Here is an 18,753-nt window from a genome sequence, read left to right on the forward strand (position 1 = left end):
TTAAAACTTTTAAAGATAAAGACATAATGAAGATACAAATAATGAAGGCATTTGAACTCTCCTCTATTTTTATCTCAAAATTTTCAAGTTTAAGTGCATTGTAGGTGATATTGTATCTTTACACTATATATAACAATGACAATGAGGACTCATAAAAAACATAAAATATATTTAATTTTTTTTCTTCGGCACTTTGAACTTTTTGCGAATTTTATAAATTAATTGTGCGTACGTACAATATAATATTTAAATCATATTTCTGGTAAAAATTTATGAACTTTTTATTCATTTTGTTAAAATACAAATAATTTGGTTATTATTTAAATTTTAAATGATAACTTATTCTCACCTTAAAAAATACAATCTTTCTTGATATTTATAATTAAAATCGAATTATGATTTTTGGATCTTGTCAAATTATGTATTTTAGAATTGAAAACCATTTTGCTACACACAAACCTACTTTCTTTACATCACATGCAGGAGATCAACATTCGCATTTAGTGAGTGTGGCATGGCAACAAAAATATGTGCATATAAATATCAATAATACCGGGAAACAAATTTTCCTCATGATCTCCTCTCAATAATACCTCCATATCCAACCATCAAAAAAATAATACCTCCGTATCAAGAGTCAAGACTACTAGCTAGTTGGTCCATTCTAGCACTTGTATAACCTTAGTTACACCAATGGAACAATTTGCTACAACCTTACATGATGAAATTCCTAGTGATCCAATGCAAAGCATGGAAACAAAAGATGAGCATACAGTGCCCAACAATTCAAACCAAGAATTCTTTGTGCTGAGCGGATCCGATGGCGAGTCGGACTCGGAGGAGAAAGAGATATTTGAGCTCAAAAAGAGGATGTGGAAGGATCAAATGCTTCTCAACAAACTAGAAGGGACATCAAATGAGGTATGTCATGAAAATCATATAAAAAATGCATGCATCAAGTCATTGAAACAATCAAATCCTAATTCTTACAGAAGGAAAACTTTTTAGACACTTTTATGTAATTGTTTGTCAAATTAAGGCACTTGAGAGTGTGCTCCAGAACTATAACATTAAAGAAAAAGAAAAGGAGGAAACGAGAGAAGAGAAGGTAGCGAGTTCACCTCCTTTACACCCAAATCGGTATTTTTTTTTTTTTTGAGAAACAATTAGGGTCACGCCCTCAAATCGGTATTGTTAAAGCTTTTAATTTTTAGCATCAGGAACAATTTTGTAAGTTGGCAACTAATTAGTTTGAGGCTTCAATTTATTAATAACACTTGAATTATAGGGCAAAAAATTCAGGAGAGATAAGAATTTGTTAGTTCAAACGATAAGGGATTACACTTGTAATCGGAAGAAAACCGGCGCAAGTCATAGACAACATCAATGTTAATTTATTAACCATCTGATTGGCACAAAACAGGCTGCGGTGCAAAGCAAGCATGGCACCACCACATGCCACTGCTCGATTGTAAGGCAACCTCGACCGAGTAGAAAAGCAGAGCTCCGAGCGGAGGATGGTGTGCTACATTACATGATCAAAGTGATGCGAGATTGTAATGCACATGGCTTCGTCTATGGTATCCTTCCTAACACAGGACCGCCAATCACTGGTTCCTCTGACAGCTTGCGTGCCTGGTGGAAGGACACCGTGGGGTTTGACCGGAATGCCCCTTCTGCTCTTGTGATCCCGGAAGCTATTTTGCCGGTTATCGAAGAAACCCTAGTCTCCTATTTATACAAGCTCCAAGACATGAATGATAACACAATCGGGTCTATTCTCTCGGCTCTCATCCAACATTGTGAGCCACCACAAAGGAGCTTCCCTTTCGACCAAGGATTGGTGCCTCCATGGTGGCCCATGGGTGACGAGATATGGTGGGGCCTACAAGGCCAGACTCATGCTCAATTGGGCCCGCCACCTTATAGGAAGCCTCATGATTTGAGAAAGGGATGGAAGTTGAGTTTATTGGCGGCCGTGATAAAACACATGAGCCCGAGATTCGATTACATGAGGAGTTTGGTTTGGCAATCGAAGAGGCTACAACATAAGATGAGTGTGAAAGATGTTGACACATGGTCGAGGGTTTTGAAACAAGAAGAGGTGCTTGTTGAACAAACAAAAAGATCACTTGTTATCACTCCTTCGGACGATAATGGTAGCGAAGGCAGCGGCAGTGGAGACGATGGTGAGTATGTCGGCGATGGCATGATCGACGATACCCGTAAAAGGAAATGGGGGTTTGGAAATGAGAATTGCTCGGAAGGAAATTTTATATATGGAGATTTATATCCGAATGTGGAGTTTGATCCGACGCTTCATAGAAAACTAGAAGGGACAACATCGAAAATGGTACTTTATGAAATATTTGAGAAAGGCATCAAATTTTCTTTTTAACTTAATTATAGGTTCTTACAGAAGGAAGTGTTTATAGCTCTTTTATCTATAACAGTTTGTCAATTAGGTACTTATTTTGAGGAAATTGGTCATGTTGACATATAATTTTGGAGGTTGAACTTATTTTGAAGCTCTTTATATATTTAGATATTTATTCATGTTAAGGTTTAATTTGAGTTAATTAGAATTCAAGTCATGTTGTTTTGAACTTAAAAACTTTTCAAATTGTTTGTTTCAACAATAACAGTAATAAACTTTATTAAACCTAATGGTTATATATAATTCTCTTATGTTACATTATTTCTGATCCGGGACGTAACAGGCTGAAAAACAAATCATGCAGTGCACCAACACTTATCAGTCTTATGTCAGAGATGGTGGTGGCACAAGCGGAGATGGAGGTAGCGGCGACAGTAGAAGCGATGGTACTGATTATGCCGGTGATGACAACACTGGTACAAGGAAATTACGGAGGTTTGAAAATGGAGAAGAGAACATTGAAGAAGGTTCAATATCTGGGGATTTATGGCATAATCTGGAATTAGATTTGCATTCTATAAATGTATTCATGAGGTTCCCTCCAAAAGAGTTCTCAAATGCAGATTTGGGTTCTTTAATCTAGAAGTGAGGTTTAATTAGTGAAGAATTGGAATAATAATTATGTGTAAGTCTTTGTTATGAACCTAAATAAAGATTTCTGGTCCTTTGATCTGAATCCCATGTACCAGACATGTTTTCATTTTGGGAAAAAAAAATTATGCCACTCCAAAACATGAAAATTAGGAAATTGCTATCCCAAAGTATAAAATTAGTTATTTGCCACTCTAAAGTCATTAAATTTATCAAATTGTCACAATTATACATCTAATCTACATATTTGATTAAAATTATTCTGAAAATACAATAAATTTACATATTGACTAAAATACCCCTGAAATTTTTTTTTTGATTAATAGCCCGTAGGCATCCTCATTTACCAGTAATAACAGTACATAGAGACTTGACAAATACATTCATGTAATCCTGTCCCCAAACTATTGACTTACCCCTGACATTTAACTTACATGAAATCTACGCACCTATTATTCATCTAATAGATTAGAACCAAATCAGGATTACTGGTAATGAAGACAAATATTCATCCTCTGCCAAAGAGGGGATATGTATGTCCCACATATGTGATTTGATGAACCCGAGCAGTATTAGCTAGTTGGTGTGCTCTTTGATTTTCCCCTCTTGGAATCTTTTTGCAATACAGACCTGGATATGTTGTCGTAACAGTTTCGCAATCTGAATTATCTCCCCATAAACTCTAAAAAAAAATCCCAATTAATTAAATTATGATAGAAAAGCAAAGGAAGCCTAACGGAAGCGCAAGCTGCTGCGAGCTGCGAGCTTCCTTCCCCAATCTCTCTTTCTAATTTATTTCTATTTCAACCAAACCAAACCACCATCAAACTGTGATAATTCTGAGAAGAGAGCTCTCAGAGTTGGTTGGTTGTGTTGTTCTTCCCCTTCCCCAACCAGACGCAGAGACACCTGCCTGTCTGCCTACCTACCTCTTCTTCAAATTGAAACTAATAGCAGCTGCTACCCTTCTTCTTCTTCTCTTCCCAAGCAGATAAGTCAGGGGACAAGGGAAAAATGATCCCTTCCCTTCATTTCTTCTTCTCTTCTGAATTTAGGGGTATTTTAGTCAGTATGTAAATTATTGTATTTTCAGAATAATTTTAATTAAATATGTAAATTAGATGTATAATTGTGACAATTTGATAAATTTAATGACTTTAGAGTAGCAAATAACTAATTTCATGTTTTGGGTGGCAATTTTCTAATTTTCATATTTTGGAGTAGCATAAAAAAAAAATTTCCCTTTCACTTTGTCTCATTTACTTAAAAGTTTTTTTTTTTTAAGTAAAGGTTGGAGGTGAAGCCACCAAATTATTTAATACCCTTGTTATTATAATAAATAATTTTTTTCATCCGGATTTCGAACTCATGACCTCTTACATAGAGACCACGTGTCTTTGCCACTAGACCAAATGTTGATTCTTTACTTAAAAAGATTAAATTGTAGAATAAATAAACATTGACACATTTGCGGGTATGTGTGTGTCCTCTTGGGAGGGAATCAACTATATAAATAAATGAATGATATGATAGAAACATAGTTATAACATGAGTTAGGCTGGGGTGCTATGGATAGCATAGTGGCCTCTATGCTACGGCTCAATATTCGAGTTTTCAAAATCCAAACGGTCGATCCGAACCGTTCATCTTATTCTCCATATTAATATCTGCTTGGAGACCAAATTTTATAATTTTCTGAATTTTTTTACTATTTATTAAGCCACTTTGAAAATCGCTAATCCAACGGTTTTACTGTTTTGTGCAGCCACCGTTGGATCAACAATTTTGTAAAATACTTAATAAATAGTAAAAAAATTCAGAAAAATGTAAAATTTGGTCTCCAAGCAGATATTAATATGGAGAATAAGAAGAACGGTTCGGATCGACCGTTTGGATTTTGAAAACTCGAATATTGAGCCGTAGCATAGAGGCCACTATGCTATCCATAGCACCCCAGCCTAACTCGTTATAACATATATCATATTACATCATTCAAATGATGGAAGCCTGGAAATTATTTTCTTTGGTATTGTACATACATGTGTTATTAGTTATTACTTATGCCTGGATTGTGGGCCCGGCCCAAAATTCTCCACAGTTACCACCCAAACGAATATTTTTTTAATTTAAAGCGATCATTAAAAATAATAGATGACAAACAGATGAATTGCCTTGAGATTTTGATCCCATTGAAGCAAATTATTTTTTTTCCCGGTTCCTTTAAAATTTCCTAAAAAAACAAATTCCTTTTAAGAGATCAAAATTTTCATGCAATTTATCCATTACTTTATATTATTATATTATTTCTATAAATAGAAAATTATGCAAGTACATGCCACAGAAAACCTAAATCCCATAAAACTATTTATTTATATACAAAAACATAAAAGATTATGAGAAATCGGTTATACTGTGAGAATAGTTGGAGAAATTCTATATTGAGGAAGATATTTATAGAAAATCATATATTTTCTAATTAATCGAAGTACTTACAAACCATGCTCCACATGTTCTTCCTGCTCCCTCAAAAACTGATTCAATAATTCGGAGACGGAGTACAAGTAAATTTTCTATGAATTGATATTATAAATGGTTAAGAGTGGAGGTGTGTAGTGAATCAAGCTTATTTATGGCTCTATTTAGAAATAAAAGATCCCTCTGAAAATAAAAAAAAAAATTTCTTCGTGTTCTTAAAATAAATTGGGTACTTAATAAAGATAATTTATTAAAAAAGGGATGGCAGAGAAATCCTTCATGTGTGTTTGGTATTGGCTAGCTTACTTTCATAATTTTATATTTGAGGGTAACTCTATTTTTTATTTAGGAAAAATTATCAAAATGTCACTCCAAAACCTTCAAATTATCAAAATGCCACTCTAAACTTTGAAATTGTAAAAATGCCACTCCAAACTTTATTAATTTGTAATTTTGCCATTTATACTCAATTCTTATACTATTTTTATTAAAAATTAATTGAAAAATACTGTTTTGAAATACGTATTTCTATACTGGGTTGTGCAATTCTGAAATACGTATTTCAAAACAATATTTTTCAGTTAATTTTTAATAAAAAAAATAGTATAAGAATTGAGTATAAATGACAAAATTAGGGATTAATAAAGTTTGGAGTGACATTTTTATAATTTCAAAGTTTAGAGTGGCATTTTAACAATTCGAAGGTTTCGGAGTGGCAATTAACCATTTTTCCCTTTTATTTGTGACATTAATCTAGTGGATTGAATTCGGGTAGGGTACGGGTACCTCGGGTACGGGTAGGGCGGGTAGTCGGGTAGGACGGGTACGGGTAGGGCGGGTAGTCGGGTAGGCGGGTACGGGTAGGTCGGGTAGGGTTTTAAAAAAGTGTACCCTACCCGTTTCAAACCCGTGCCCGTCCCGGGTAACGGGTACCTCGGGTACGGGTAGTCGGGTAGGGCGGGTAGGGTACGGGTATTTTTTTTTTTTTTTTTTTTTTTAATACTGTTTTTTAGTTTTTTTTTCTGTTTTTAATATTATTTTTTTCGGCGGCAAAATAATTTTGAATTTTGAATTTAAAAAAAACGGGTAAACGGGTAAAGGGTAATGGGTAAACGGGTAAAAGGGTAAAGTAGGTCGGGTAAACGGGTGCGGGTACGGGTAAAACGGGTGCGGGTAGACGGGTTTCGGGTACGGGTAAAACAGGTACGGGTTGGACGGGTTTTTTCCCGAATCATTGAGTCCGGTCCGTCTCAAACCCGTACCCGTGTACCCGTTTACCCGCCTATACCCGGGCACGGGTACGGGTACCTCGGGTAACGGGTACGGGTCGGGTAAAACGGGTCATACCCGTTCGGGTAAAAGCAAACCACTACATTAATCTAGATGTTAGTATCCCTTTAAAAGATATACTTATGGTCGAACTAAATATGATGAATATTGGTCATTTCTTCTTTAAAAATGATTTTGTTAATATTTTTAATAAATTTAATATGATTAAAAAGCTAAATGGAGATTATAATAAATTGAGTGAATTTAGATGGAAAAACAACTATTTTAAAAAATTATAATGAATAAATTTTGATAGATAAATATAGATATTTATCTTTTTAGTATTATGAATATAAAAATAGGAATAAGTACTCTACAATATTATATCCTGAATTTTCAATTGACAAAATAAAGACTTAGGTAAAGCTATCTACCTCGCTCTCATTCTGAACTTAAGGGTTGTTAAATGTAATAAAGCAATGATGTGTCAAGAATGACAATTGTGGATGTTAAATTAATATTTATGAAATTTTAGTGTGTTTTTTACTAGTTTTTGTTGCAGCTTGAAATTAATTGTTGTGTCGACCTTTACAAATAAGTACTATATTTATTTACAGAGAAAATTTTCCAATGCTATGTTCCTTATGTTTTATATGATAGATAAGTAATGCTCTTTGCTTTTCTAATAATTGATCTCATATGTATTGGAGATTCGTATCCTCTGCATTAACTCAAAAGGGAATATTTTGAGTTAATGAATCTTAACTGTCTGATCTGCACTAATATTGAAAGGTCCCCAATGTTATAAGCAGGTGCTAGATTGACTCGGTGTAAAATCAGACGGCTCAAATTCATTAATTCAAAAGATTCCCTTTTGAGTTAATGCAGAGGATACGCATTCATGTATTGGCCTATCACTTGAGAACTCTTGCGGAGAGAACCCTAGAGATTTTAAGTCCTTTGATCTGAAACCCATGTACTTTGTAGTCCACTTAATAAGATTAAACTTAATTTGTCTCATATACTTCAAAGATTAAATTTGTAAACCTACATATATTGACACATTTGTCTCTGTGTGTGTTGTTCAATTAAAGCCTCAGGATTTTCTCTCCTGAGGATTCTTGATTTATAGGGAAATATGGAAAAGAGGTGAGATATATATACTGATATACCAATATAATAATATCCCCTTTTGGGAGCGAAACAACTATATAAATAAATGAATGATATGATGGAATCAAAATTATAAATATATCATATTACAACATTCAAATGTTGGAATCCTAGCATTTATTTTGTTTGGTATTACGTGTAAACGGATCCGAATTATACAGTCAGAATTCGCTCCTAATTCGCACCGAATCCGCTTACTATCAATATCTAAATTCGACGGAACGGATAATTTGCAGATTCGGATCCGGATATTTATTTGATCCGAAAATTATAGCCGGATTCATTATTTTCTTTCTTATTGTTTGTACATGTATACACGTGTTATGCCTGGATATATTATGGGCCTGGAAGCCCATAATTCCCCACAGTTACCACAAACGCATTTTTTATTTATTTATTTATAGACTATTTAAAAATAATATATTACTATAACCTTCAGATTTTGATTCCAAAGAAGCAAATGAAAATTTTTCAGGTATCTTTAATATTTCCTAAAGAAACAAACTCCTTTTATGCAATCAAAATTTTCATGCAATTTATCTATTACTTTATATTATTTTTATATTACTTTTATAAATAAAAATTTCTGCATGTCTATGTTGCATGGATACAGGCAGTGGCGTAGCCAGGATTTTCATCAGGGGTAGGCAAAATAAATTATTATTATATTAATTATTATAATTTTATTTTATTTAAATTATTAAATTATAAAATATTATAAAATAATTTTCATTGGAAGCGGAATCGGTAATTAACCATAAATTAAAATCGAGAAAATCGGTAGAAATCCACCGAATTAGATCGAAAACTTGATTTTTTTTTAATGTTTACTTTGAAGCATAGTTCACAAGACTCTTCTATTAAAATTCAGCTCATTTTGAAATAGTTAAACATAATAAAAATAATTTAATACATTACATTAAATTTCAGTATATTACTTTATAAAATATTTTAGTCTATTTCTTTCACAAAAAAATAACAAATTTATTGTAGTCCCATTATTATACCATTCTTATTAACCTTCTTCTTGTCGGAATATTTCAAAATAGATAAATGAAAAACTACCAAAATTGTAACGACTCGGCCAATTTCACTAATCGAGAGCTTTGATTCAATCAGGAATAGACAAAACTCAAATCCAAACCATCTATATACAAACTTGATACCGTATTTCAAAATTCAGTGGCTCCGCCACTGGATATGGGTACGAATTAATACGGGTATTATATCGGATACAATACGTGATACAATGATACGACAATTTTCAACATGATACATATATCAGGCGATACAATACTGATATCAATACAACAATACAATACTAGTATATATCAATACAGTAATACAATACATATTGAATACGAATACAGAACTATTATGAAGTACCAGAGTAACATAGCTGCAGCATGTACATGCCACAGAAAACCTAAAACCCATAAAGACATTTATTTATACATGGAATCCTAAAGGACCAAGAACTAGTGGTCGCATTGGTGTCCACGTGGCAGCCAAAGAGAAGCACAATTGGATGTAGAGATCACTCCCATTGGCCAATAATCTATCCTCCATGGCTCAACCCAGATTTCCACTTTAGATTTTGTGTCTTTATCTCTCTCCACCTTCTCTTACCAAAGTGCTACTCTAATACCTCATAACACAACTTGCACAAAAAAGAAAATAACCTTGTAGAATCAATCAATTAATCATGGCAATGGCTTCTAGCTCTGCAGTTGTGCTACAAGGGATTTCTACACCCTTCGTTTCGGGCTCACGTCGGAACCTTTTTAACGTACCGATTGTCGGTACCAAGAATGGCAGTGCACGTAGATCAGTCGTGGTCATGGCAGCCGTTACCTCCAAAAAGTCGTGGATTCCGGCATTCAAGAGCGACGCCGAGTTTATCAACCCCTCATGGCTCGACGGATCGTAAGTTATATTACATGTTTACTTTTGATTTTGTGCAAACTAAATATAATATTTGAAGCCCTCTTATGTGAATTTGTTCAAATATTTTATCTATAAACAAATGTGGTTACAAAGCTGTCCGAAATGTAAAACAAGACAGTAAATCTTCTAGGCTTTAAACTTAAAAATTAGATTATTTTTTCAAAACAACATGCTTCAAATTTAAACAAGTAACAAAATTTCAAGAGAAAGTTTCTCTGTTAACAACTAACACTAAGGTCTAAACTTTTGACACTCTAGACTCCCGGGCGACTTCGGATTCGACCCACTTGGCTTAGGCAAAGACCCGGCCTTCCTAAAATGGTACCGGGAAGCCGAGCTAATTCACGGCCGGTGGGCCATGGCAGCAGTTCTCGGTATCTTCGTTGGCCAAGCCTGGAGTGGTATTCCTTGGTTCCAGGCCGGTGCCGACCCAGGTGCTATTGCTCCTTTCTCCTTTGGTACTCTCTTAGGAACCCAACTCATCCTCATGGGATGGGTCGAGTCGAAACGTTGGGTCGACTTCTTCAACCCGGACTCACAATCCATTGAGTGGGCCACACCCTGGTCCCGCACGGCAGAGAACTTCGCCAATTCCACGGGTGAGCAAGGTTACCCCGGAGGAAAATTCTTCGACCCATTGTCTTTTGCCGGGGCCATCCAGAACGGCGTGTACGTGCCAGATGAAGAGAAGTTGGAGAGGTTGAAGTTAGCCGAGATCAAGCACGCAAGGCTCGCTATGCTCGCCATGCTCATCTTCTACTTCGAGGCCGGGCAGGGAAAAACCCCTCTTGGTGCCCTAGGGTTATAAATTTTTAATGTGAGAAAATCCTAAAAAAATCTTTCTCAAGTTGGGCATTGAGATGGGTTTTTTTTTTTTTTTTTTTTGTTCTTCTTTGTGTGGCATTAGTTGGCAAACACACTGGGGATGTGTATGATCATGTACAATTGCAATGTAATTTATAATTAAGCGTAGAGTATGATACTATGATGTATGGATATATATACATCTCTTGTGCAGTAAGTAGTATTTGGTACTTTAAACTGTTATCATAGTGACTTGTTCATATTTCTTTCTTTAGGAACCAGAGGCGTTCCGATGGCCACTAGATTAAATTCCGTCTGATATTTGCTCAAAAGCCGTTAGATTTGCTTTAAAATTGGTGCATGCGATTTATATTAAAATTATCCCTTTTAGTTTAAACAGATAAACGGCGCCGAACAGACTTACTGAATTTGTCTTCCCCTTTCTTTAACTTGAAATTTTAGGAAAAGGAAATTATGTGAATACAAATCATATATTGTACAAACTTATGGACATGGTTCCACATCACTGGACCAAGTTACTTGAACTGGTAGGATGTAAACAAATTTACCAGTTCAATTTGTTCTAAACGGGCCTTTGGCTTTATAAATTTGGACACTGTAATTGACTCAAATATACTGTTTAAATAAATTGAATGAGGCAGGACTGAGATGGACTGAAACTAAAAACTTTGGAAAACGCATTTTACCAGATTAATTGGTTACATTACATAGATAGGAAAAACCTACTATGTACTGTTCAAGCACATTATTGATCATGTAATAGAATTGTTTGAATCAAAACATTAATAATACATATATAATTGTCCATTCTTTTGAACTCCTGAGTACTTACAAAACACCAATAATCATACAAGTTCAGTTAATTATAACAGTGCCAATTTAACTATATTAAAAAAAAGAATGGAAATTGAACAACATAGCATGATTTATCAATTGTGCTAGAGAACCATATTGAACATTTCCCCATTATTTTCATAAGAAGTACAAAGACAAAGACATATACTAACATTTCATTACTCGTCTATAGAAGTGATCCCTAATAAACAAGGGGAGATAATAGAGAATGCCAAAAATAGTTGAAAATGGGCCATAAGAGAACCAAGGAGGAGGGTTTCTTTTTAGTACTGATGCAACCGTCTTTTTAGCAAACACATCAGCTGCAATTGATTTAGGGCCTTGTGAAATGTCCGTTCTAGCCCTGAGTGCCGAATCAAATCCTTTATAGTACTTCCAATCGGCTATCTTGTTATATCTTTCTATAGAGGAATTCCCGAGATTTGATTTTATTGCTCCGGGTGCAACTGTCGTCACACTAATACCAAAGCTTCTAAGTTCCAATCTGAAAAGTAATATCAGAATTAGAGAAATGACCCATTTGCCCTTGAAAACCGACCAAATTACAAGACTACATACATAGTTTTTATTTGTTAATGAAGGGTAAAATGGGTACTTCATAAATTTAGAATGAGTTTTAACAGAAAAGACATTAAAATATGTAAATTTGAGAGTTTTTGAAGTTCAGAAGGGTAAATATGATATATTATGAATTTTAGTTGGGAAAATATGTAATTTCAAAGTTTTTGAGGGATATACATGAAATTTCCCCTTACAAAAACTGTTTGCACCAAAACAATTTTCTGGTGTTACCTATTTTTCAAAAACCTACCCGATTCTTTCCCTTTCCACCAGAAAATAATATTTTATTTCTAAATAAAAAAAAAATCCATATTAAGTGTTATGATGGGTCAGGATGGATCAGGCTCGGCTAAGTCAGAAGCTCGTAGCTATGAAAACAATAACTACTCTGATTAACCAAAATCGACACAGTTCATCAGCAAGTCAAGAGTTCAAGACCTATGGTACTATGCATAGCACGGATTGGTCCGTACTATGGATCAATATCTCCGTTTTTAAGGTTAAAAAAAGTCGATTTGAAAAGTTCAACATGATCAATATCTCCGTTTTTAAGGTGATCATTTTTAAAAATGAAGATATTAATCCATAGTATGGACCTATCCACGCTATGCATAGTATCATAGCCTCACTCATTGTTCTCTATGATTATACAGCTCAATAATTTTTTTGCAATTTTTCAGCCTACTGAGTGCTGCCCAACTTTGGAGGCCAAGATATATATATACATATTTAAACACCACCTAACTTGGAGGCATAAGTGGGGAAGGTTTGGATCTAAATTACGCCACCTAACTTCTTGAGTATAGAAGAACACATTCTATATTTTACTTTATATAGGTTGGATGCTATAAATAAAGCAACCAAAGACTCTCATTTTAAGTAAAGAGTAAACTATACTTCATGTGATAGACAAAGAAGAAAAATGTACGAATAACATATGATGCATTTAAGGATTTATTCCACTTCCAATTTTTTAATTAATGAACCAAAAAAGTTTTAAATTTCATGAGCATTTCATTCAATTTATTATCACTAAAATTGCTAAAATTGGTACTGCCTGGATGATTATTTTTCATTCAATTTATTATCGCTAACCTTAATGTGTCACTTAGAGCGTGAAGTGCGGATTTTGATGCAGAGTAAACACCAGCCCATGGTCCAGGAGCCAAAGCAGTAATACTTCCTACATTTATGATTTTACCCTCCCTTCTCTCTATCATGTGGGGCACAACAGCTTGTATCAACCTCATGGGGCCTACAAATTTACAGCAAATGCATACCAGTATATAATTAACAAGGAAGTGTTGAGGCACTAACCAATAAAATGTCACTTGAATGAGTCGAGGAGTTTAATTTTTGGATTTATTTTTTATATATTTTGGTGCATTTACATCCAATTCTCTACCAATATGTGCCTACTGTCTATACTGATGTTTCTTGGGTAATTTGTACCAGTACATGCTAGTTAGTTCCAGCAAGATCTCCATGCAATTATATAATTAAGTACGAAATGTTGAGTCAAGGAGTTGAATTTTTATTTTTTCTTCGATTTATTTCAGTGCATTTACATCCAATTCTCTACCAGTATGTGCCTACTGTATATACTGATGTTTCTTGGATTGTACCAGTATGACCAGTACATGCTAGTTAGTTCCAGCAAGATTTCCATAAGCTAGTTAGTTCCAGAAAGATTCTAACAGAGCTTGTTTGGCTTCATGCAGCGCACAAACACTGTTTTAATTCCACATACCGTGTGCTGCATGAAACCAAAACTGCTCTGTTAAATCATTACCCCAAAAGAAACCCTTCTTAGTTCTTACCATAGACGTTTGTATCGAAAACCATGTGAAAGGAATCCATAGGCGCTTCAATCAATGGCGCCACGAGATGAACTCCTGCGTTATTAACCAACACATCGATTCTTCCAAAATCCTTGATCACACTCTCCACTGTCTCTCTTATGCTCTCCAGTGACCTCACATCCAGTGCCTTCACTGAAACCCTAGCCTCTCCTTCAAGTCCCTTCATCGATTGCAGAGATCGAGATGTCGCTATCACTTCGCATCCTCTGGAGGCGAACTCGCGAGCAAGAGCGTGTCCGATTCCTCCATCTGTACAGCCCGTGATGAACACGACTGGTCCGGATGGAGTATGAGAAGGAGACATTAATGGAGAAGAGAGATCTGGCGAGGTGGAGGTGGTTTCTCTGGTAGCCATTAATGGAGACAGGCTAAGCTAAACAGTTAAATCCAGGGATTATAATTCTTCTATTTATTTCTACTCATCGATTAGGAAATAAATCAGCTGAAATTCTGAAATCGGGTACTGTTTACCTGAAATTCCTGCCATCCGAAATCCAGCCATTCAATTTTTTCGAGAACGCATCTCAAAACAGCTGGTTTTTTCTTGCACGTATCTCGAAACAGTTTGACGGCTGGATTCGGATTGCATGGATTTCAGGGTGAACAGTACTGACCTTGGATTTCAGCAGATTCGGATCCCTTCGCCTCCTGTAATCAAGAAATTTTGATCCTAGGGTAACACAAATTTTAAGTTTGCATCAGAACCGTTTGATCTGATTCAGCACGAAATGAAAAGGATCCTTGCATTCCATCTTGGGCCTCATCGGCCCAGATTATGATCAGACGGTCCGGATATAACTTCAAAATTTGAGGTACTTCAGAGAATCTTGTCTCCTCAGCTAGTGGAACAGTTCCCAGCTGCCACAGATAAATATCCACTAAACTAAGCCTACCTCAACAATACCTCAAAATTTCTGTTTGAATTCAGACCGTTCGATCAGAACCGGCAGGAATATTAAAAACACCCGAACTCAGGAATATTAAAGAGACCCTAACTCAAAATTTGAGGTACAACAGAGGATTCAGACTGGGTTCCCACAAATGCTGTGGAAATTTGCATGGGTTCGTTCGTGTGATCAAATGCTGCAAAAGGGTTTGTTGGTTCCTGGCTCTCTGACAAAGTCTTTCTATTTATTTCGGTCCATATAAGCCCAAATAAATCTCTTAACAAAGTTTCAAAATAATCCATGTAAATCACTAATTCAACATTATCAAAAGCCTTCTTAAAATCCATCTGACATAGTAATATTCATTCTTAACTAAACCAAAAGTATAATTTTTTTTGTGTCTAAAATGATACAGAAAATAAGGGGGATGAAACGACTCAAGTATAAAAATATAAGAGGAGGGATCTAGATACTCGCACCTATTTTATGACACCCGATTATACTTTATATTTTCATAAATTTTAAAGTTCAAATAGTCGATTTAAAACATTCAACATGATGTATATATTAAAATGTGTTTGCAGATCAAATTTTACATTATTTTGAATTTTTTTTACTATTTATTAAGTATTTTATAAAATCGTTATTTTCATATCATTGAATTTGTTTACCCATCTTAATAAATAGTAAAAAAAATTAAAAAAATATATAAAATTTGATTTGCAAGCGCATTATAATATATTCATCAAGTTGAACAGTTTTAATCGACTATTTGAACTTTAAAAATATATAATGTAATCCGATGTCATAAAAAAAAAACATTATAAGTCAATCCCTCAATACATATAAAATACCCCAAGTCCATAGAAAACCATGACATCTCTATACATTTTTCAATTTGTTCGGATTAATTCGAGTTATCTAAAAGATACGCCATATTTATATACACTTCGTAGCACAGATAATCAGGTACCACATTATTTATTTAAAGAGTAAGGATAAGGTGCTATGGGTTGCATAGATGATCTCTATGTAACGGGTCAATATTTGAGTTTTTAAAATTTTAACGGTTCGAATCGACCGTTCAACATGATCTCCATATAAATTTGTACTTGCAAACCAAATTTTAAAACTTTTAGAATTTTTTTACTTTTTTTAAATATGTAGAAAATTAAATATCTGAATAGTGCAGAATTTTTTAGATCAAGTAATTTTCTACCTATCTAAAAAAGTAGTAAATTTTTTTTTAAAAATGTAAAATTTGGTTTGCAAGTACATATTCATATGGAGATCATGCTGAACAGTTCGGATCGACCGTTAGGATTTTGAAAACTCGAATATTGAGCCATTGCGTAGAGGCCCTCTATGCAACTCATAACACCGTAGCCTTACTCTTATTTAAATATGTAATTTTTAGCCATATAAGGTCTAACGTCCGTTCCGGTTTGCACTGGTATGAAGTTTTGTCAGCGTACCAGAACCATATATATATATATATGTAGATATATATATAGAGAGTGGCTAATATGCATTCGGTTGCATATGGACCAAAGTGTTTACGGTCCAATTTTGATTTTTCAAAATCCAAACGGTCGATCTGAACCTTTCATCTTGTTCTCCATATTAATATGTGCTTGGAGACCAAATTTTATATTTTTATGAATTTTTTTACTATTTATTAAGTATTTTACCAAATTGTTGATCCAACGGTAGCTGCTGATTTTACTGTTTTGTTAAGCTACCGTTGGATCAACAATTTTGTAAAATACTTAATAAATAGTAAAACAATTCAGAAAAATATAAAATTTGGTCTCCAAGCACATATTAATATGGAGAACAAGATGAACGGTTCAGATCGACCGTTTGGATTTTGAAAAATCAAATTTGGACCGTAAGCACTTCGGTCCATATGCAACCGAATGCATATTAGCCACTCTATATATATATATATATATATATATAGAGAGAGAGAGAGAGAGAGAGAGAGAGAGATGGGCTATGGTGCATTGCAATGCATAGGCACCCTTGTGCATTGGACCATAAATCACCGATTCAAAGTCCAAATGACCGATCCAAGCCGTTCATCTTGTTCTCCATATTAATATGTGCTTGGAGACCAAATTTTACATTTTTTGAAATTTTTTTACTATTTTTTTAGATTTATTGAAAATATGAAAATCCGGATGAACAGTAAAAATTTCTGGACCACCGGATCAGCGATTTTCAAAGTGGCTTAATAAATAGTAAAAAAAATTCCAAAAAATTTAAAATTTGGTCTCCAAGCTCATATTAATATGGAGAACAAGATGAACGGTTTGGTTCGGTCATTTGGACTTTGAATCGGTGATTTATGGTCCAATGCACAAGGGTGCCTATGCATTGCAATGCACCATAGCCCATCTCTCTCTCTCTATATATATATATATATATTCTCTCTCTCTCTCTATATATATATATATATATATATATATATATATAGAGGCGGGCTACGGTGAGTTGCGAAGTAAAGCGACTATTTTACTTCATGCTCATATTTTGTGATTTTAAAGTTCAAAATGTCGATTCGAAACATTCATCTTGTTCTCCATATTGAAATGTGCTTGGAGACAAAATTTTACATTTTTTGGAATTTTTTTATTATTTATTAAGCAATTTTGAAAGTCGCTGATCTGATGGTCCAGAAAATTTTACTGTTTTTTACTGTTCACAGCAAAACAGCAATTTTCAAAAATGCTTAATAAATAGTAAAAAAATTCCAAAAAATGTAAAATTTTGTCTCCAAGCACATTTCAATATGGATTAAATATCTAACGGTTCGGATCGGTCGTTTGGACTTTCAAAATAAAAATACGGTGTGAAGTAGAAACGCGTTTTACTTCGCAACTCACCGTAGCCCACCTCTATATATATATAGAGAGAGAGAGATAGGCTAATGTGCTTCCATAAGCACTTGGCCCGAAGTGCTGCCACCCCATTTTCGATTTTTCAAAATCCAAACAGTCGATCCGAACCGTTCATCTTGTTCTCCAAATTAATATCTGCTTGGAGACCAAATTTTACATTTTTTGGAATTTTTTTGCTATTTATTAAGCCACTTTGAAAATAGCTGATCCAACGGTGAACCCCTGATTTTACTGTTTGGCAAGCCACCGTTGGATCAGCGATTTTCAAAGTGGCTTAATAAATAGCAAAAAAATTCCAAAAAATGTAAAATTTGGTCTCCAAGCAGATATTAATATGGAGAACAAGATGAATGGTTCGGATCGACTGTTTGGATTTTGAAAAATCGAAAATGGGGTGGCAGCACTTCGGGCCAAGTGCTTATGGAAGCACATTAGCCTATCTCTCTCTCTCTCTTTCTCTCTCTCTCTCTCTCTCTATATATATATATATATATATATATATATATACATAAGGGAGTACCCAGCTGTCTCCCCGTAACAATCACTCATTTCATCCCCTAATCATTAACTACTTGAATAACTACTAACTATCTTGGGGGGACCACGTACTATTTGGGAACCACCTAATATTTGAAAGATTTTACAACTGACGCGCGCAAGTATTCATATATAATGCATCAAATATTCATATATATAATGCATCAAGTATTCATACCAAAGATTTCAAGTATTTAAAAAACATTGACACGTTTTTAGAGGTGGTTTTTTTTCTTCGTTCAATCTAATCAATATTTATGACGATCGGTGAGGATTTTGCAAATTTAAAATCACGAATGTTTTCTACGGATCCATGATGACATATTTTGAGTTGTCCGTTGCATAAGTATTCATACCTCATCGAGAAAGTATTCATCCTCATCGTGAAAGTACAAATATAAAAACTGGACACATCACTCATCCATGTTTTA

The 18,753-nt window shown here is 34.5% G+C and overlaps 3 protein-coding genes across 3 annotated transcripts; 2 read left to right on the top strand and 1 right to left on the bottom strand.

The window, feature by feature from the left end:
* Positions 1-643: 643 nt before the first annotated feature.
* LOC144561042 (putative ETHYLENE INSENSITIVE 3-like 4 protein) lies at positions 644-3,136 on the top strand. The gene is made up of 3 exons (XM_078310262.1): positions 644-914; positions 1,411-2,353; positions 2,721-3,136. The coding sequence occupies exons 1-3, from the start codon at positions 694-696 to the stop codon at positions 3,018-3,020; spliced, it is 1,464 nt and encodes a 487-aa protein (XP_078166388.1). The 5' UTR covers positions 644-693; the 3' UTR covers positions 3,021-3,136.
* A 6,369-nt stretch (positions 3,137-9,505) lies between these two features.
* Positions 9,506-10,873, top strand: LHCB6 (light harvesting complex photosystem II subunit 6). The gene is made up of 2 exons (XM_078310260.1): positions 9,506-9,871; positions 10,151-10,873. Exons 1-2 carry the CDS (start codon positions 9,651-9,653, stop codon positions 10,698-10,700), a joined length of 771 nt encoding a protein of 256 aa, XP_078166386.1. The 5' UTR covers positions 9,506-9,650; the 3' UTR covers positions 10,701-10,873.
* Positions 10,874-11,624: 751 nt separating this feature from the next.
* On the bottom strand, positions 11,625-14,386 carry LOC144561039 (short-chain dehydrogenase PC-15-like). Its single transcript, XM_078310259.1, has 3 exons — positions 13,954-14,386; positions 13,229-13,388; positions 11,625-12,056 (listed from the first exon to the last, which is right to left on the bottom strand). The coding sequence occupies exons 1-3, from the start codon at positions 14,348-14,350 to the stop codon at positions 11,720-11,722; spliced, it is 894 nt and encodes a 297-aa protein (XP_078166385.1). The 5' UTR covers positions 14,351-14,386; the 3' UTR covers positions 11,625-11,719.
* Positions 14,387-18,753: the final 4,367 nt, after the last annotated feature.

This window comes from Carex rostrata, chromosome 10 (genome assembly GCF_964058835.1).
Source record: "Carex rostrata chromosome 10, lpCarRost1.2, whole genome shotgun sequence".
NCBI lineage: Eukaryota > Viridiplantae > Streptophyta > Magnoliopsida > Poales > Cyperaceae > Carex > Carex rostrata.